This window comes from Epinephelus lanceolatus, chromosome 5 (genome assembly GCF_041903045.1).
Source record: "Epinephelus lanceolatus isolate andai-2023 chromosome 5, ASM4190304v1, whole genome shotgun sequence".
NCBI classification, from domain to species: Eukaryota; Metazoa; Chordata; class Actinopteri; order Perciformes; family Serranidae; genus Epinephelus; species Epinephelus lanceolatus.
The window spans coordinates 42,323,724-42,345,477 of NC_135738.1; the positions used below are offsets into that span (position 1 = coordinate 42,323,724).

General features: G+C 40.2%; 1 protein-coding gene across 1 annotated transcript in view; it reads left to right on the forward strand.

Annotated features, from left to right (window-relative positions):
- The window catches only part of cry2 (cryptochrome circadian regulator 2), a 33,554-nt gene extending 16,352 nt beyond the window's left edge, over positions 1 to 17,202 (forward strand). The window contains exons 3-13 of the mRNA XM_033635021.2: positions 3,236 to 3,378; positions 7,794 to 7,978; positions 8,302 to 8,390; positions 8,654 to 8,794; positions 9,285 to 9,410; positions 12,511 to 12,696; positions 12,833 to 12,984; positions 13,112 to 13,314; positions 14,085 to 14,150; positions 14,231 to 14,811; positions 16,008 to 17,202. Of these exons, the coding sequence (XP_033490912.1) occupies positions 3,236 to 3,378; positions 7,794 to 7,978; positions 8,302 to 8,390; positions 8,654 to 8,794; positions 9,285 to 9,410; positions 12,511 to 12,696; positions 12,833 to 12,984; positions 13,112 to 13,314; positions 14,085 to 14,150; positions 14,231 to 14,805 (1,866 nt within the window). The 3' untranslated portion in view covers positions 14,806 to 14,811; positions 16,008 to 17,202. The remainder of the gene's footprint in view (positions 1 to 3,235; positions 3,379 to 7,793; positions 7,979 to 8,301; positions 8,391 to 8,653; positions 8,795 to 9,284; positions 9,411 to 12,510; positions 12,697 to 12,832; positions 12,985 to 13,111; positions 13,315 to 14,084; positions 14,151 to 14,230; positions 14,812 to 16,007) is intronic.
- Positions 17,203 to 21,754: the final 4,552 nt, after the last annotated feature.

The window sequence follows — 21,754 nt, forward strand, 5'->3', positions numbered from 1 at the left end:
CAAGTGAGAGAGAGTTAAATGTGCCACTGTAGAGTTTGATTGGAATGAAAATGTTAATGAAAACACTTGTTACGAGCCAATGTAGAAAACTAATAAAAGTTGGACCTTCTTCGTCTGTAACCTGTCCTACTACTTGAAGTTGTGTTTGTACTGGTGTCCGGGCTTTGTATGATTTTCAACTCTTTGTGGCCCTTTCAAGCTAAATAAAATGGAGAAGACCATGATGATGTAATAGTTATCCTCCCAGCCTTCATTATCAGCCCTTAAGGTGGATTTATAGTTGTGCGTCAGCTCTACGCAGAGTCAACGTAGAGTCTACATCTTAGCTTACGCAAATGGCCTATGCTGTTGTGAGCATTTATACTTGTGAGGTGGCATGTCTGGGTTGCTCTGCAATTACACCGCCAACGCACTAGTTGGCGGTGGGGTTTCTATGAAGTGCCGTAAGGTTTTACTGATTCAAAACACACATACAAACATGGCTTAATAGCAAAAATGTCAAATATGAGTACACAAATCTTCTTTAGTTCTTTAGTTCTTTACCCACAAATACAACATGCTTATTAGCCCAAGGATATGGCATCTGACATTACATAAATTAGCATGGTAGCTAGAGGAGTTTACTCACATGAAATAAAAAAACAGTAACATTTTACAAAGGTAATGCTGTGACAGAATTCAGCTCCATTATAACTCACAAGGTTCACGGACGAAACAATTGTCTCATACTAAACATATTTTTTCCACATGTACAACGTGCCAAACTTATAAGCGGAAGTCAGTGATATTTTTCATTGCATAAATTAGCCTAGTGACTAGTGGACTTTCTACTACATGTATGACACCAGGATTAATCACACACAGAACTGAAAATGACATCTGTGGGGGGGTTTGTTGTCTTCAAAATTATTCTTTTTTTAATCTAATCAATCAGTCAGTCTCCACTGAGTGAAATAGTTTTCAGCTTACAAAAATGAACAGGAGGTTGTCACATTTGTCAGGCTGCGGCATAGGGTAAGCATCTATGCAAAGCCTATGCTGTAGGGATGGCGTTGGTTCGACTCAGATGTATAAATTTTTCCTTGGGATGAATTAAGTTCTTTCTAATCTATTCTATTCTAAATACTGCTTTAGAAGACTAGGGCAAAAACAAATACTGATTTTTTTTAAAGACTCATGAGAGAATATATTAGTCCACCAATTTTTAGATTAAATTCTGTCTCCTAGGGTGCTTTTACATGAACAAACTGTGGTTTGGTTTGCTTTGTTTGCAGTGATGTTGGCAGGTTTTCCATGTTGTGAGTCCCTACAACCCATAGTCTCTGTTACGACCTCTTACACAGACGCCAATGACGTCAGCACGCTGGCTGGCTCTGTCGTCTGTGGACATTCCCATAGGAAAGTTGTAATAGACTAATGTCCCCAGACTCCCATTCCGAAGTAAGGGAGGCTGGTCATGCGAGACTATACGACCCACAGATGGTCATTTGAGTATGTTTCCAATAAAATTTGTGTTTTTGGACAAATTATAGTGTTAAACTTGTTTTGATGAGATGTATCATTAGTCTGTGTACACAACATTATACAAATCTTGAGTTGAGTATAGAGAGCTGAAAATTATCTACCCACTATCAAGTAAATCAAATGTGATATGATTGCGATATTATACGATAATCCAGAAAAATTTAAATAAGTTCAAGTAAGTGAATGGTTCAATATTTTATGAAATATGTTTATTCTATTACATCTTCAGAAGAGTTTTTATGTTGTCTGTTCACTCAGACTCAGAAATGGAGTGCTCGTGTGTTGCATGATATATTGTGGAGATATCTAAAATGGTGGCTGCTGGTGAGAATATTTTTTTCAACACAGCGTGCCCTCTGGACTGTAAAGCATCGCGTGTCATCCATGACATGAGTGAACACAGCATGATCTGTTGTCACAGTAGAGATTGCTAAGTAAGATTACAGGGATGTACATTTATGAACCAAATAAATAAAGGTTATTGTTTACCATCGGTGCCGCTGGCATCACTGTCTTGGCATTCAGAACTTCAGAGAGCTGGGGATGACAGCAGGTGGGCGGACAGGCAGGTGTCAGATCTTTGCAGAGCACTGGAACAAAAACAGCGACACATCACCAACAGTATGAGAGTAACAACTGAAGCACATATTTCACTCAGTCGTTTCTGTGACATGGGAAATTATTTCAAAATAAGTGAATTCACACAACACCACTGTTTCTATGTTTTCAACACTGATTTGTTGTTGACAAAGAAGCTTTATCAAGGGGAAGTAGGTGTGTTCCCTGGATGCATCCATAGTGCATTCACTGCTTCCTTTCAGATTTTACTGTGTCAGGGACACAGGACGTGTAACTAGCAACATCACTGATTACGTTTGTCGGAGCTGATCTAAAAGCTGTCGATCTCACCATCTACAAACCAAACAACTGAGACAGCTTGGTGGTCTTTGTCTACTTCCAGCTACAGTCTGGTGCTGTTTTTTTGTGGTTTGAAAGCAAAGTGGACCAACCATGGGATTTTGTAATTTATGTTTATTACTCTTACTTCATTCATAGTGCTCATGTGGAAACTGAATTCACAAAGTGCTCCGCAGGATGAATTAAACAATCACGTACAGGGAGGTGAATGTGAATAAAAATAATACAGGAATTTATTACTCAGAAAGCCATGTAAGCTGCAAAAATTATAAAACAATCTGTTCATTTGGCATACCACCCAAAAACAGTGTCTCAACTAATCTCCTCCTTATCATGTATCACCCACAGCTATCTTAGGCAAAACCAAGTGTACGTCCGGTCTGAAGATTGTGTGAGGTGCGCACATTCACAGCACATTCATCCTTTGTAAATACGAGTTTATGTGTGGAAAAATGTGTACTCATGGTTTTTGTGCGTACACATTGTTCATGCATCTGGCCCCTGATCTTAAAGATGCCAGAATACCTTAGATGCATTGTACAAACTGTGACCTGGTTTGCTTGCATTGTACAAAAGTGCGCCTTGATGAGCTAGATTACAGGAAACACATGCTGAGAGCCATGTTGAATCCAAATTTGAAACTGTAACATGATCAGTGTTGTTTGATGTTTGGTTTTAACATAGCTGAACCACTCAGCCCTGCTGTGCAGTCTGCTCTTGTCTCACTGCCTTGCTAATAACTTCTCACTGTGTCTCTCTTGGATTCTGTTTTTCTTTCTCTGCCTCGCTGCAGGAATGGAAAGTGACCAGGCTGACATTTGAATATGACCCAGAGCCTTATGGGAAGGAGAGGGATGGGGCTATCATCAAGATGGCCCAAGAGTTTGGAGTGGAGACTGTTGTCAGAAACTCGCACACCCTCTACAACCTGGATAGGTTTGTAGCACACACACTCATTATTCATTACTCAATGTGTTCATCTTCTGAAGTCAACACCGACATTAGCCACACCTGTGTATACACATAGTTGTTCTGTTAGAGAGATCATTTACCGCAGTGTATTACAGTATGATTAGTAGTTTATAATGAGAAAGTAAACAACTCAAGCAAAATTCAAGAGTGTGCTGGTAAATGTTTATACTGTACAGACTGAATGGAATCCATTGGATGCATGGAAATTCAAATTTCTGAAACACAGCAGCACGGTTCTCTGAGTGCTAGCTGTGATGTAATCTGTGGTTCTTTGACCTCTTTTGTCAGGCATATCCATGGACCATTACATTACAATTAAAACAGTGTCAACTTCACTGTGAAATCATAATGCCCTGCAGAATCACTTTTCTGGCCATTACATCACAACTCAGGAACAGAAGGGGAGGCGTTCAGTCAGATACTGATTTGCTGACACTGATCTTGGGTGCCCACCTTGAAACTGTGCTGATTGTATAAATCATCTGTGCTGCCAGGCTGAGAATGTGTTTGATGCGTCCACGTTTTAGAATTTGTAGCTTCTTTGCAGCAACATACATATTTGAAGCATCGCCTACTGTAATGGCCACATGTTAGTCTGGACAGACATGAATGTAAACTGCAACTTGACTGGCTGACGGAGGCATACAACTGCGAGGCAGTAATTTTAGTTTCAAATTAGTAGAGTTACTCCACAATCTTTTTACGTATTCTGGCAACTGCAGAAATAACCCTGGTTGGGAATCACTGATGTAAAGGATATGTGATTTGGGCTGAATGTGCCAAAACACCCTAAAACTATTTCATTAGTCCTTGAAACTGAGAACTGTTAGGGTAGGATTTATACAGAATGTAGGTGTTCATTAAGCAAAAAAAGGTGCGTGACACAGAGGCAACAGAAATGTTCTCTAAATGTGAGGTTTGTTAAAGTCTTATGATTTCTTTTATTTTAGTCGCACTCACTTGTGCAGAGAACCTTCCCAACATCAGAAGTGAGTCCACTCAGCACCACCTTAGTAAATAAGAGGTGTGTCATGTTTTAGGTTTTGACAGTTGAACAGTGTCATCTGTTTCAGAGTTTTTGGTCATTTAAAAGAAAAATCACCAATAGTCCACATCCAAAGGGGTGCTGAACAAAACTGGAGCAATCTTAATTCATAGCCCTCCAGTGGTCGTGTCATTTTACTGCAGGTCACACCCCTGTCCATGTGCTGGGATCAGGTGGAGGAGGGAGTAGTAAAGGACTTTCCCCATATACAAGCCTCGCTGTGTCTTTTCTTCTACATGGAGAGCATTCAGACCAGCACAGTATTACAGCACTGTATTACATAATGAATCGGAATATTACTGGCCCGAGTGTGTAAGAATACTGTATGAGTCAGTAGATGAGGCAAGAGGGAGCTCAGCTTTGTGTGTGTGCTCAGCTGCAGGGTTTATATTGGTTGTGGACATGTGCCCAGCTTACTGCACTCATTCATAGTAGTCACAGTGAATTGACCAATAGGAAGCCATCCCTGCTGCAAATCCACCAACCAAGGATCCAGAGCGGCCTCACAGTCAAGTTGTGTAAGATAGAAACTATAAATACAGAGCTTCACTGTGCTTTCAAAACAACCTACAAAGGAGCATTTAGGTTCAAGTGCAACATTGGGCCAGTTTTGTTATGACCCACGAAGGTATAGTTGTTTCCTTCCACTCCTTGATGCATTTCAGCAGTTCAAACAGGCAGTTGAGCACAGTCGGGTGCTGCTGGATTTGGGTTGGCCGTGTCAGTTTGTCTGTCTTCCCCTCAGTCCACCACTTTGGTCCAAGAACATCTAAAGTACCAACCAGATTGCCATGAAAAAAAAAAAATTCAGAAGATAACTGCTAGTGACTTTTAAATCACTGTACTTTTGTCTAGCACCAACATCAAGTCAAGTGACTCCTTTGCCAACTATTCACAGTCTCTTCTAGGGCCAGGCAGTAATTTAATCATATTTAATCATTTCATCAATTTAATCATATTGTGAAATTATGATCTTGTAATATATATAATTCTGTGGTCAAAATTAATAAAATAAAATAACTTCAAGCAAACTGTGATAACAAAACAAAAAAGGGTATTAAAGTTTTTGTTTTACACATGGTTAGAGTTTTCGCTGATGTTTTTTATATCTAGAAGACACTTCTGTTGCAATATTAAGTTATATTTTAGTTAGTTATTTTTTATTTGTCATTCTGAATTTGAAATGAAATTTGAAAACAAAAATCTGCAGTGGAAGTTTTTTTTAGCTGGACCCGATACCTTTCCGCTCAGCAATAGCTGAAGGTTCCAATGATTATAATCAATTCTATTACTCTTCTATTATCTCCATGAATTTCTAGTCATAAAAGTTTGATTTTAAATACAGAAGTGTGCATAACTGATCATAAAAAATACACTATTTGAGCTTTGTTAGATGTGGCAGTAATATTTTTCATGGAAGGACACTTCCTTTTGAAAGATTACTAAAATAAATAGAAAATGTGTGCACATACTTGGTCAGTAAAGCTGATTCTGAATAGTTGTTAAGACATTTCACTCAAAGGTACAATGTCAACCTCATGGTGGCACTAGAGGGAACAGTCAGTGGTTACTAAAGTCATTAAGGTTTATCCTCTTGGTACCATTCATGTCTAAAAAATTTCACGGCAAAATCAACCCTTCACTAAGCCCTTTGTGATGGTCATCAAGCTGTCGAAGCAAGCATAGAGTCCACACTTTAATTAATTGTTCTACCTGAAGAAATATTATCAAAGTTCTTTGGAAAAACAAAAATGAATTTCATAGAGAAGCAGACAGAAGGGTCTACAATATGTGTTTGAAGGAATATCCAGGATGTCAAACTCTTAAGTCAAAAGGCAAAGATAGTTAGAAGCTAAAGTGTAACTATAGGCTACAGATGACTGTGTAAAAGTGATCCACCACATCACTGAGACAGACAGAAGACCGTGAATATAAAGGGAAACTTTGACATTATTCAACCAGCTGTGTGTCATCGTAGTGTGTGCTGACTAACAATGTGTGGCTTCCCCCTGTCCCGCCGCAAGTACCTGGACCTTCACAGATGGACGGAAAGGGAGCTCAGAGAGAGACCACACATCGTTCATCTGCACAGACTGTGATGACACACAGCTGGTAGAATATCTGCAAAGTTTCCCTGTTTCCCTTCACGGGTTCTTGGAGAGCAGGGTGGGTTTTGATTCATTGGATCAACCGATCCATCCGTATTGCCGATTAATCTGCGCCAACAGGACTTAATATAAAGTATCGTTAATGGTTCAACGGGGCTCCAATAGTGGCCTATGGTCATGTGGCTACAGCCTAGCGAAGGGTCAATTCATAAAATAGTTGAAGAGATATTTATGTTCAGTCCAAAGTGGTTGGACAAAGAGCAGCATTGCCATCCCTAACTACCATACCAACAATACACAATTATTTGATCATCTTTTTTTCTTTTGTCTTTTTGTTGTTGTTGTTGTTGTTGTTGTTTTTGCTCTGTTTTTTTTTTTTTTTTTTTTCCCCCCCAAAATATAATTATCGATGTTAATACAATTTTGGTTATATGGGAAGTAGTCACTGAATCAGTCACTCAGTCATATGCCTCCACACGCTATCCACATCCTTCCTTCGTTGAATGCTGCTCTGAACTCCTAGTTTGTGGCAGGAGGCCTGCATGTCTGCCACACAGCTGAATGCCAAGTTGCCATTTTAGCATGAACAGTAGCTGGAGAGCCACTGTCACTAAAGAGTTGATCTAGTCAGTAGTATATTACAAACAATCCTGGGTGTTTTTCCTAAGAAAATGAAGCGGATTTTGGCAAAATTTCTTAAAAAATACTATACTGTACTTGCTATACAATTCATTGAGTAAATCCATGCTCCCCAGAGGATAAACCCCTTTCATTTGGATACTTGCTAAGCTTTTCTCTCCAGTACCTCTCTCATGACAAAATGTCAACATTGTACACAAGAAATCTCCTCATCTAGAAAACCCTAAAATCCACTTTCATGATTACAAGAAGATAGGCCCTTTTAATTATAGTAATCCCATCAGACTGCCCTCAGGACTTAACCAAACTTTGTTGTTTTGTCCACCCATCACTTGAGTAATGTGCAGTCTTGTTGACTTAAAGCTGCCGATAGTTGTTGAAATTGTGTACTAAATACAGTATTACATGAAATTATTCCACGTGCATCATTCCAAAAGTAAAATCCAGCTTTATCTTTTTTTAAATGAAATAAAATGTTATACTTTTTTGTATCTTTCAGTTTGGGATATCTCAATAGAATATTGTCACTGACAATAAGTTTTGTTGGGTATTGTTCAACTTTTCTGTCTTTTCTGTATCGGTCACAGGATAATAGAGGTGAACAACAACAGCCCTCCACTGACCTTTAAGCGGTTTCAGACCATTGTGAGCAGACTGGAGTTGCCCAGGAGACCTCTGCCTCCCATCACCAAGCAACAGATGGATAAATGTCGCACTAAAATAGCTGACAATCATGACCAGCTATACAGTATACCTTCACTGGAAGAACTAGGTATGCGTGATTGTTTTTGTTGCGTTTTAGAATTTAACATGACAGGTGTAGGACTTATAATGCTGATGAGCACTGCAACATGGTTCTGTTTTCAGGGTATGCTGATGGACAACTAGAATACAGGATGCGATTAGATTGATTTATTACTGCTAGTCATACCTTATTAGACATGCAGTTCATAGACATTTAGGTACCACATTGTTAGACAGTCAAGCATAATATTTCTCATGTAGTAGAGAACAGTTTGCACTTTGGCAAAGTTTGGTTCTTTAGATAATAACTGCTTTATATTTAACATTGTCTTCATGTAAATGTGTGTCCAGGTTTCAAGACAGAAGGTTTACCTCCAGCTGTGTGGCATGGAGGAGAGTCGGAGGCTTTGGACAGACTCAACAAACATCTGGACAAAAAGGTAAACCATTTTAAGTTTGTTTTTGGTCTTTAATACTAACTTATGGTGGCAACCTGTCACCTGTCTCTCCAATGTTGTGACCTTTGACCTTATCTGTTGAATTTGTTTCTATTTGAATTTGTTGGCAAGCTTGCTTGTTGTCTCGTAGGGATGGGGTGATATAGTGTACACTCTTAAATAAAATACTGTATTCAAATAATTACACTCTCTGTCTTTACATGACATTATGGTCACTTGTATGTCCTCATTGTGTTTCTGTTTAGGTGTGGGTGGCCAACTTAGAGCACCCTCGTGTCAACACGTGCTCTCTGTATGCCAGTCCCACTGGCCTCAGCCCCTACCTGCGCTTCGGCTGTCTGTCCTGTAGGGTGTTGTACTACAACCTCAGAGAGCTCTACATGAAGGTACTTTGGAAATCTGTCACTCAACCAGAGAGAGATTAGCTTAGGCTACACTTTATACACACTACAAATTGAAACCCATTTTAAATTAAAGCAAAATGGCTGAATTGGTAGTTGTCATTATGGCACATCCACAACCATGCTGACCAACTTGATTTGCATTAGTAATAAGCAATATATTGGACGAATTGAGCCAAGCACAAAATGCTATGAAATTCCTGCCTTGACGAGGCAGTGCAAAAGGGGCACGTTCCACTTGGGAGCAGCTGCTGAGTCAAGTTTGACACCCAGTGGTAAAATTTGGTATAACGGTCTAATCCTTGTTTGGCTCACTACCTTACACACTGATGCCTGTTTGTTCTGTTCTGTGTCAGTGATGATAATTCCTAGTTCTCTTTGACTATCACATTTGGAATCAAAACTTTCTAAATAGCAATTGTTCTGTATCTCCTCTGTTGTTCTTTACCGCTTTCTGTCATGTGCTCTCCATTAGCTCCGTAAACGTTGCAGTCCTCCTCTGTCCCTGTTCGGCCAGCTGTTATGGAGGGAGTTCTTCTACACAGCTGCCACCAACAACCCAAACTTTGACCGCATGGACGGAAACCCCATCTGTGTCCAGGTGGGCCTTTGCACCACTCTATTCACTAGAAGAGGTTCAAACTTAACAGCTGGTTTCCTATGCAGTATGCAAATGTATGGAATTTGATTTTCGTAATTTACGGGTCTGGATAAGTATGAAAAGGAAGAAAAGGGAGTATGGGAAAACATTTGTGTTTCCAGAGCCCCTGTTAAGTTACATCCCCTTTTGGCAGAGATGATTGACAGTTGAATGTTGTCCAACTTTCTACATAGGAGTGTGGACTGAACTGCCATTATGGGCAATATACTGGTTAGCTTAGGATTCCAAATGGGAAAAAGAAAACTAGATGCAAACTTCTTGTAAAATCATTCGACATCTCAAACATCAAAGAGGTGGCAATTTTAAGTCATATGTCTGAGCGCCTCTGGCAATTATTTGGCAACATAATAGCATGCTTAGTCAAAATGTAACATACATGTTAACAGTTGGATTTTAAAATCAATCTTTTACATGATAAACATCTAGCTATCTGTCATGAAGTTGTCCACACTCTGGCCTGTGTATGTGATGCCAGCAGCTGTCTTATATAAGGGTGTTTGTGAGTCAGATTTTAAAATAGACTTTTATATAAAGGGCAACAACTTGTTGAGCACTGTGGTGCATCTGTTAACTTAGATTGAAGATGTGAGGTTCTAACACTTAACTGAACTATTCACATATTCACAGATGTGTGTTTTACTACATTTTTGTGTCTGAAATAGCACAGACACGATTCAAAGGATAACAAACAATCATATGTAAAGTATTGCAAAACTAGAAAATGACAACAAGAAAATAAAATATTATTAAAAAAAACAAAACAAACTGAAATGATGATTAAAAGACATTAAAATAAAAAGAAAAAAAAAATGATATAGCTGATAGCAGTAGTTCAGAGATTCAAGCCAGCATGGAGCGTTAGAAGTTGAAAGCTGTGAAGGATCAAGATCTTGGACAGTTTACGACACCAACATTTAAGATATCATACAGGTTTTATAATGATCGCACAAATCTAGCTCACGATTCTGCAGCAATGTTGTGACTCCCTATTGGTCATTTGCAAAAACATTTTGGGGACATGTTTCAACATCTGAATGAGAAATATTCACCTACAGTAGTTTGATGGACAGACTGTCATTGATTTATGGCCAGGCAAACAAACGTGTTTGGAAATGGTGGCACTCCTATTGACTGATTGTCAAATTATTATATACACACATCATTTAACATTATTTTTTAACATATCCTGCAAGTTTTGTAATAGACTAACAATTTCTGATTTGTAGTCTGATTTGTGTTAGGTCACTGCCATTTTTGCATTTGTAGTGCCCCCGAGTGGTCGATTTGAATGAATCTTTAAGGGTATGTTAAAGGTCCTTTCATTCGTCAACATCCTCAAAACCAGTAAAATCTCAACAAGCTTTTGATAACTTTGATAAGCTTTGTCCAGTGATGATCTACAGAAAATGTAATGCAAATCAAAACTACAGTTTAGGAGATGTCAAAAATGTGTTTTTCATAAAAATCAAAATGGCATTATGGCACCCCCTTTTGACCGGTTTCAAAATAATTTTACATTTGTGGTGAAACACTATTATTAAACATGTCCTGCAAATTTTGTAATGATTGAACCAAAAATGTCTGATTTATAGTCTGATTTGTGTTGTGCCACATCCATTTCTTTTTCTTTGAATTTTTGGCGCCCCTTAGAGGTAAATGGTAAATGGACCTGCATTTGTATAGCGCCTTTCTAGTCATCTAGTGACCACTCAAAGCGCTTTTTACACTACGAGTCACATTCACCCATTCACACACACATTCATACACTGGTGGCCGAGGCTACCATACAAGGTGCCACCTGCTACTCAGTTTTAACACACTCACACACTGATGGAACAGCCATAGGGAGCAATTTGGGGTTCAGTATCTTGCTCAAGGATACTTAGACATGCGGACTGGAGGAGCCCGGGATCAAACTGCTGATCTTTCGCTTGGTGGATGACCCGCTCCACCTCTGAGTTTATTTTTGATAAACTTGGTCCAATAATGATCCAGAAAATGTGGCATAACCTTACCCAGACCTTCAGTCTAAGAGGAGAAGCAAAAAATGTGTTTTCAAATAAATTCAAAATGGCAGTAAATTTTACCATTGGGACTTTGCTCTGCGTTTGCTCTGAAGTGTTTTAAGTAGAGCACATTGAGCTGCACTTGTGTGTGGAATTTCAAGTCAGTTGGACTTATGATGTGAGGAGTGTGGTCTTTCTAAAAGTGAATTTTTGGGCTTAATTATAGCGCCCCCATCTGGCTGATTGGCATCATATTTGTTGAGCAGTGCTTGCACACAAGTTCCAATCATTGGTGAAACTCATGTGTCTTCAATGCACCGTCTCACAGGAATTTGCAAAAACACTTCTGGAGAAAAGAAAAGAAGTTAAAGCAAAAACAGTAGGGTTTCAGCCCTTTGGACTTGAATGCCTTAAAATCAGAGTAAAAATAAACAGCAGGGATAAAATAAGGCAAAAAACAATAAATAAACCTCAAGACTGTAATGTTACTCCAAATTAAAAAACTGGATTAGAAAGGTAGGTCTTTAATTTACTTTATCAAATACTGAGAGACCTTCCCATTCTAATATCCAGAGGCAGTGAGTCCCACAGTTTAAGGGGATAAAAATAGAAAGCACTCTCACCAGCATTTTTATGGGACACATGAGGAACATTTAAAAGCAAAGCAGTGGAGCCCCATTTCTACCAAGCAGTTTGGTAAGGTTCAGTTCAGTTCGGTACACATTTGTTTTGTTTTCACTGTACAAAGTTGTGGATGGTACCGATGGAACCATTCCTAACTGTCCTCATCTTTGTTCACCCCTCTATTGGGGTACCTAGCACACAGATCTGGTACTAAAATGTGGAGCTGTGAACACTGCAGTCTGTTGATTGACCAATAGTGGACGGTCTGTTAGAAGCATTATGTAAGGGATTATACTGTACAAATTCCACAGAGGAACTTGAAAGTTGGATTCGTAAAGGATTTGGCTCCTCCTGCCAAGAGAAAGAAGAGTATATAGCTGATAGCTCTCTCTTGTGTCACACATTTCCAGATCCCATGGGACCAGAACCCAGAGGCACTGGCCAAGTGGGCTGAGGGTCGGACTGGTTTTCCCTGGATTGACGCCATCATGACCCAGCTGAGACAGGAGGGCTGGATCCACCACCTGGCCCGACACGCCGTGGCCTGTTTCCTCACCAGGGGAGACCTGTGGATCAGCTGGGAGAGCGGCATGAAGGTAGGACAGAAGCATGGAGACCATATTTGCTTCTACACTGTGTAGTCTGACAGCATCACTGTCTTTTTTGTGCTCAGTTCACTGTAGGACCAACTGACAGCATAAATATAAATACTGTATGTGTGTGTTGGTGCAGGTGTTTGAGGAGCTGCTGCTGGATGCAGACTGGAGTGTAAATGCTGGAAGCTGGATGTGGCTGTCCTGCAGTGCCTTCTTCCAGCAGTTCTTCCACTGCTACTGTCCCGTTGGCTTTGGAAGGAGGACTGACCCGTCAGGAGACTACATCAGGTAGACTTAACACTGGCACTCCTACAGTGTCTCCATCCATACCACATAATTATGACTGGATATGTTTTTAAATGCCAGCAGCAAATAGGACTGAAATTGAAATGATGTCTTTTAAATTTCCCTTTAGGCGTTACATTCCCATCTTAAAGGACTACCCAAACCGCTACATCTATGAGCCATGGAACGCCCCGGAGTCGGTCCAGAAGGCAGCCAACTGTGTGGTGGGAGTGGATTACCCCAAACCTATGATCAACCACGCAGAGGGCAGCAGGCTAAACATTGAAAGAATGAAACAAGTTTACCAGCAGCTCTCACATTACAGAGGACTCAGTAAGTAACCTGTCCCTGACTGAACTGTATGTATGTGTATTAGGGGTGGGAAAAAAGAATCAAATGGAACTAAAAACATGGGAGTCAATTGCAAGGGCAGTTCAGCACCTGGATAGTTAACAGTGGGGACATGTTAGAGTCAACCCAGGCCCCCAGGAAGTGTCCCAGGTTTTGAAGCCAATTTTTGTAGTGGCCAAACAGTGGAGTTACAACTTCCAAGTCTGTCACATGATGCCATGGGGCCCAAACTATGACTATACTTATACTACACTACTACTTATACTATTCTATAACTACATATCATAATTCCCTCTCTAATATGTATTTTATATTGTTGTGAAAACATCAATACATTTTTCCTTCAAACAGCTGTATTTATTCAAGTTTCTCGCCAAAAACTACATTTTACAAGATTGCATTGAACACATCATGAGAACGTTTTATAATGTACCTTCACCCAGTACTCCTCTTCACTGAAGAGAGCTTGAATGTGTCATAATATAAGTCAGTGCAACCTCCCTGAGCAATTAGTTGCTAAGAGCTAACTAGCTCTCCTCCTGCTGAAAAACATCGGTGAATGTAGATGAAGTTTGATTGGATAACTAGAAGAGTGAACACCCATAGTAATTGATTGGAGGAAGCAGTGGGAGTGGGATGGAGAGAATTGTGAATGGATGAGCACAAATAAAGTCTTCCTATTTTAACGTAGGCTTAGTTGGAGGATCCACTTGGGTCTCAGTTATTCAATTATTTCTGTTTGTGTGTGTCAGGTCTACTGGCATCGGTACCAACGATCCAAGAGGAGGCGGAGCCGTCTCAGACCAGCAGTGGCCCCGGTAGGAGGAAAATCGAAAGCAAGATTATTATGTTTCCGTGGTACAAAATATGTCCTCAATACTATCTTGTGTTTTCCCAGATTCTCCTCCCAAAGGTCCTGCTGAGTGTGAAGCAGCTTGTTGCTCCACAGCTCCTGATTCATCCACAGTGTGTGCATCCTCCACCTATGCTCCACACCCAGACCTGGAGGAGGCAGCCAACAGTCACCTATCCCAGACACCCTGCGCCTCCTTGGGCTCACACACACAGCTCTGTGCAGCCATAACATCTACATCTGCCAGCCATCCACCAGCCACAGCAGCTCCTCCCTCCCCACCCTCAGTACCAGCCATGAGCCTTCTATCACGGTCCAAACCCTCCTCCCCTTCCTCTTCATGTCCCAGCTTGTCCCCGTCCCCCAGTCCAGCCATGACCATGACTCAGCCGTCCTCTGTGGGGCATAGGAAGAAAGGTGTCGCTCGCAAGATGCGGCGCAGCCACAGACAGCGAGGGCGACAGAGCTTCACTTCAGCAGTCAGGGAGGGAGAGAGGAGAGCAGAGGAGGAGGACAAGGAGGAAGCAGCAGGGGAGGAGAGGATGGAGGAGGACTTTGAGCAGGATGAGGAGAGAATGGAGGAGGGGACTCCTGAAGAGACAGCAGGACATCAGCAGTGAGACGAGGTACAATATACATGATCTTTATTAACAATGAGCACCTATTACAAACATGTAACAAAAGAATCAGTGTCATGTATGAAACATTTTCGAGGGCGTGATTGTTACATATGCAATGTTGCCACAGTGTTAAGATAAACCTGCTAATATAAATAGCATAGTCTCAGCAGTCAGTGAAATGCAGTGCATTTTGGAAATAAGCTCATCTGGTCTCTTTTTAAGATTGAAATGAGCAGATAGATTTCGGGCTCATGTCTGTGCGCTCAAATCATGTTTTCCAAAACCAAAACAGTTTTTTGGCGGGCCACTGTGGTGGCTTGAGCTAGCATGTCACCAGAGAGCTCACCAGCTACATGTATGACTACCAGCACCATTTTGACTGGACACACAAAGGAAGTTTGCTGTTTTGAATTTTCTGGTACAACAACACACTAGCCACTCTTCCAGCAAATAAAGTATCTCAATGAAGCCAGGTGATGTACTTTATCAGACACCTAAGAGCTCACTGTGATAGAGTTTTGGCACAGTGGCTACAACAGAGTCCTGCATGAGATGCTTAAGATGCTCAAGACCTCTTCCTGAAGTGGCACTGCAACGTGCAATACCACACCCGCTCCTCCTCCTGCACATATGACCAATTAGTTCCACAATCCAACCTGACCTCTCGGCACAAGATCCACAGCCTGCCCCGCCCCGCCCCACCCCACGCCGAAACAGCAAATCCTTTAATAAACATACTAGGGTTTCATTGGTATTAGATTTTTTTTTGTACGATAACCGTCTCAGAAAATAACGTTGTTTCATGGTATCACAGTATTACAGAATTCATATAATTATCAGTCAGGATAACCCTTAAAGGAATGAAAATGGAAAATGGAAGCGTTATCTCTGGTCTTAATAGTCTTAAATTTAATTTTATAACCTGTTGGGAAAATATACATTAACCTATCACACTTGAATAGCCATATTCCTACACAAAACCTACCTCTGCATGAAGGGTAACTGGTCAGTTCTGGTACTGCGCTTCATGGGTATGGGCAGGCATGGGTTTTCAAAAAAAAGACCCATGCAGGACTCTGCTGCCAGGTACCCGACCCGGCCCAGGACTCTGGCCTGCAGCATTCCATGCAGTGTTTACTTCTGTTAGTGACTGGCCTCTGGGTTCATCAGTTACAGTCCTTTCTTTCTGGTTTCTCTTTCAGGTGGAGATCAAAAGAACAATCTTAAAACATCCATCCCAGACAACTGGACTGATAAAGACATACAAGGAACTGTGTTCTGGATATGTGGACAACATAAATATATATAAGCATGCATACAACACAAGTGGAAACAATACAAAAGCATTTTACTCACATTTACTCAAGACAGAAAAAATGAAATACTGTCTAGGCAATCATTTAAATAAGCATAGCATCTATGGACATACAGTTCAACATTTTAGAACAGAACTAGTCTTGAATGGTTCAAAAATCATTTCTATTTCAGGCAATGGAGGTCATAATTCTAAAACAAATTTAAGATGAGTAATGAGTAATTTTCTCTTGTACAGTTCCATCTCTGAGAAACATACAGCTAATATAAGGAGCAACATAATAGACTGCAACTCCAACACACCATATCCACACTGAAGCCATAAAACATAGTGTGACTGTCAGCAGTGGCACCTCTCTGCTCGTCCTCTTGCTTCTCTGAATGTCCTTACCTTAGAAACAAGGTAGCACAGGAGCCTGAATGTCACCTGCCTGAACACACCGTCCTGTCCCTACACCAGACTCTCTCTGCGCTCTGTTGTTCTAGGACAGAAAAGATACTCAGTTAATGAAGCAGTGTATTCTGAAAGTTTGCAGTGATACATTTGCATAACTGTGGTGAGAGTTACAATAAGTTGCGGCAGACAACAGAGTCCCAGAGTGAAGGTCCAAACCAGTGTATTCTGGGTCCTGCAGGCCAAAAATGGACTTCTCTTCTTATTGAGAGGCGTGCAGGAACACTTCTAGAGCTTCAGACAGATTTACTAACCTTAAGTAAAATGTATTAAACTTCACTTTATGTCGTAGCTCCTTTCAATGTACAGCTGTGGACATTTTGGGCCTTCTTCAGGAGCACTCTTTATATTCAGGTGGGAAAACAGTAATGGAGAATGCTTCTGTTGATGTCTGACATTTTGTTTTGTTAAATGGAAGGTTTTTCTGTTCATGTGGTCCTGACGGTTGTGTTTGGGATCTTCTCCTGATTTTATAACCGTAAAGGGATAGTTGGGGTTTGTTGAAGTGGGGTTGTATGAGTCAGTATATTGCATGCAGTAGGTGTCAGTCAGCATGCCCTCAGTTTGGAAAAGGAGACTAAACAATGTACTGCTGTGGAGGGGTCTGCAACAAATCTTATTTTATCCACACACAAAAAAAAAAAAAAAAAAAAAAAAAATCAGTATCACTTTAAGTGTGCACTATATTGACTGCTTTACTTTAATGTCAGACAGTGATTTTAAATGGGAAATAGAAGCCGTTATATCGCTCTCCTCACAGCCAGACTCCGTTGAGGAAAAACAGTGATTTAACATTGTTAAACACAGGAGCTGCTGGTCTACTGCTGCATCATTCACTTGTTTTTTTTAATGTGTGTTATTGTGTGACTTGGGCGTTTCAAAGAGTTGGTATGGATTCACACTAAGTCACACAATAACACAGACTAACTTACTGATAGACAGCAGTAGACCAGCAGCTCCTGTGTTCAGCAAGGTAAAATTACTGTTTTGTCAATGGAGTCTGGTGGCTTTGATGAGAGCATATATGGGGAACTGAAGCTGTTAACAGCTTCTCCATAAGAATAGGCTGTCTGACAGAAAGGTAAAGCGGTGAAAAAACTCTCAATATAGTGTACACTTAAACACTGACCTCCATCCACAGCAGAGTACATTGCTTAGCTTCTGTGTCCAACTCCAGTCTGGTTCACCAAACGGGGTGTGCTGACTGACATCTACTGTATGTGATACACTGATAATGGATAAGTACTCCATACAAACTCACTTCAAAAAAACTGAGCCATCCCTTTAAAACTGACAGAAACACTAAAGAACATGATTGAAACTCTACATGTTAATATGTAAATTTCCGATGTGAATGTTTTGGAAAATATCTCATATTTTTGCTAGCAGCAGTGACGATGTCAGTCAGTGAAAGGGAACATTTTTATAGTTCCTAAATCATAAATTAGCTAATTCAAACAATGTCAATTAAAAGGTCCAGTTAGGACCTTCTGTATAAACAGCTTTATCCCTCTGGTAATTAAAAAATGCTGCTTGTGTGGAATGAATGTAGAGAAACAAAACTGGCGTGTTGTTCTCCCCGTATATTTATCAGAGTTTGTATATAAAATATGTAAAACCATAACCTGTCTGCTTTAATAGTGGTATGATGAAGGGGGTTTCACAAAGGCCCGTGTACCTTAGTTTGTTGTTAATCTACCAGGGTTATGTTTACAACTCTTAGCCTGCCAATTTTTGTTGTTTTTTTTTTTTTGTTTTTGTGGGTGGGGTGGTGGGGGGGGGATGCTCACATCTGAAAATTTATCTTCGATAAATTACCAAAACGACGGGTCAATGATCCATTAATCATTCTGTCAATCAGATCTTTTAAGCAATAAAATGTACTGCACTGCCAGTTTAACCTCTGAATCCCAAAAAGTAATTTCAAATGTGGTACATATTCACACTTCATAGCACTATCTATTTCTAGTTTGGGGAGGGGGAGGCACTTCAGATAATTTTTTAAGCACTGGGAAGGGAGTTGTGGTTTAATTTGTTGTAGGGGTGACAAATTCAACTTTGAATGGTTGTATTTTGTCTTTTTTAGATAGCCTCAGAACCCCAAAACCCAGTAGTGAATAGTTCAAGTACAACAGAATTATTTTTAAAGTATGTAGTGAATTGTCACATATACTCTATAACTAAAAATAAATCTGTTGGTGGACTATCCAAATAGTGTTACTACTGTATCAGAAAACTGGTAGTAGACAATATTAAATTTTTACTTTGCACAAGAAGATAAAAAAGAGGGGTTCTCATCTAGGTGCAAAATATGGAATCAAAGCAGCCAGGTCAGGTTATTTCTAGAGGAACCACACACAAATTTTCTTCGGGGATGTACTGACTGGATCAGAAGGTTTTAAAAAATGACAATCGTGTGTTTATTTTATCCTTGCCACTTTGTTTCAACCTCATTCTTTCAATTAAAACTTTACCCCTCTTTGCAGAATAAGCAAGCCATAGTAGCAGTGTGACTTTGTGAAACCCCCTCAGTGTTGCCTGGATGGGTCGAAGTTTTCCCAAAGAGGGATCATAGATTGTTAAGAGACAAACTTCACAGCCTGTGCAAGTGTGTGCTGTTGGTGTAAAAGACAAGTGGGAACTGTGAAGTTTGGACCCTAGAAGGTAAAAAGACAAATCAGCCAGTGGATTCCCCAGTTGAGTCCCTAAGGGTTAAACTAGCTGAAGCACTGGTTGGAAAAGCTCACAGTTCCCACTTTTTCTGAACACAGCACGAGCTCTGATCAGATGCTCGTGTTTTGCTGTACATTCCAACTAACAACAGTATGATGCCCTGCAGACCCGGGGATCTGTCTGACAGCTGTGGGCTCTGTGGATATTTATTTGTTTTGTATTGTACAAAAAGAGTTTATTTTCATTAAAATTGCTGAAGGAATTGTGATTGAAATGGGAGTTGATGGTGTGTTTTCTGTTTATGCTGCATTTTAAGTTCCCTAATAACACATTCATATATTAAAATGAATTCATGTATGTGGGAAAATCATCTGCAGTCTCCACTCATTTTCCCAAAATGTAACTTTGATTTGAACATCTCCTACTTGGTTTTATTGCAAATTATTTAACCTGGTAGAGCTATTCCTAAATCAAAAGCTACATCATTTTCAAGAAGAGAAAAAATGCTTAAATCATAGATTTCTGAATCCAACTTTTTTATTGAGAGATATTGTTCATGATATTTAGGAAGTACCTTATGTCCCTATCTGTATCTACTTGTGATTAGAGCTATCCAGGGTGTAAATTACCAAACCAAAAAATTAGAGACAGGGGCACACACTAAAGAAGGGGGCCACATTTGGAAAGAATTAAATTTAAAGATTAAAGCTCTGCTTTTAGGAAATAATAAACTTTATGTTATTGATAGTTGTTTGTTCAGTGTGGATTACCAACCATTTCTAACTTAAAATAGCCATAAACAATAAGCAAAACTTTTAGTGAACTACCGTAAATGAAAAGAAAAGAATTGCTTCTACAAATGACAAACTAATAACAGATGTGAACTTAGTGAGAAACTGCATCACAGGGATTAGTTTCACTTCCAGTGTTGTAGTTACGTAAAAGTAACGCGTTACAATTTCCTTTAAGCAGTAACAAAGTAATATAATGTGTTACCAACAGTGTTTGGGAAGTTACTTTTAAAAAGTAGTGCTCGTTACTCGTTACTTCTTAAAAAAGTAATCCCTTACTTTACTTAGTTACCCTCTGTGAAAAGTACGTTTACGTTACTCGTTACTTTTACGTTACTTTTATGGTGCTTGACTTTGGGTAGAACCCCATCTCATTTCCTAAATGTGAAAAAATTCATTTTCTCTTCTGGTATGGTATGGTAGGTACTTTATTAACCCCTCGGGGGGGGGGGGGAATTTCAATGTTACAGCAGCAATTTAAAATACACAAAATAGGAGCTGCTGCAACAGGCTACCGTTCACAGAGCGCCAGGAAGGTAGGCAGGTTATGATTGTTCTGTTTTCTGTTAACACAAGGCTGCATTCGTTTTGATTTCGTTTGAGGTTCCGGGGTCATATGTTGCCCATGTCTGAGGTCTGACTAGCGAGGTTAACGTTACATTAAACAACACTTACCCAGCCATACAGGTGCAGTTCGCTGTCAGTATATAGTTGGTCGACTTGTTAAGAATCGCCCAGGTCTTGTACATTAGTTAACGTTACTGTTTTGTGTCCTTGTCGCTGGCTCGGCAGTACTTCGGTCCGTAGAGCACAAAAACCATCAGATAAATCCCGGTATTCAATATCTTGGACATGACCGCAAAGTACAAAATTATACACACCAAGGGATTTATATGCCTTGAGTTTTTCAGCGTATAAACGCCGGGTTTCTCCACAAGATATAAAAAAAATGTCCGGCCACTGTAGCTTAGGCCATTTCGTTGGGTCGGAAACCTCACTCCGTTGCTAATTGTTAGCTTATTACAATAAACTAACCTGTCTTCGGTTGACAAACCGTTAAAATAATCCGAGGAGGCGTGTGTATCTTCCATATTCCTCATACGATTCTTGATTTTGACGCTTCTGTCTGTACTGTTGACATGGCAACTGTCACAGTTCCTGCCTAGTGCGCAGCTGAGGCAGACAGGCAGTGTCACCGTCAAATCTGTCCCCGGGAAAAGTAACGTTGTGCCCAACTGACAAAGTAACTACGTTCCTTTACCATATTTTCAGTAGTAACGCTTTACACTACTTTTTACCCAATAAAAGTAGTTACGTTACTGTAACGCGTTACACATAACACTGGTTACCAACAGAATTTCAGATAATATAATTTCATTTACAGCGTTACCACTATCCACACTGATCCACACCACACCACTTCCGCCAGTGCGCCATCAGAAAAAATATCCCCCGAATGTTGTTGTGTTTTGTTGTCACTACCTTATTTATACAGTCTGTGGTCACTCCAGACTACATCATAGAAGGATCCCTGTGATTGGCACACCTGGGTCATGTCATACTGTGCATTGACATGTTCAGTGTGTTTTTCAATCGACGCCGTACCTACGGCACCAGCTCTGCATCGATGTAGAGCCTACGCCTTACATGCACCTCCCCAGAAATGTAACAACACGTCGCAGCTATGCAGACCTCTTGTTTATTTTAAGCTGAAACC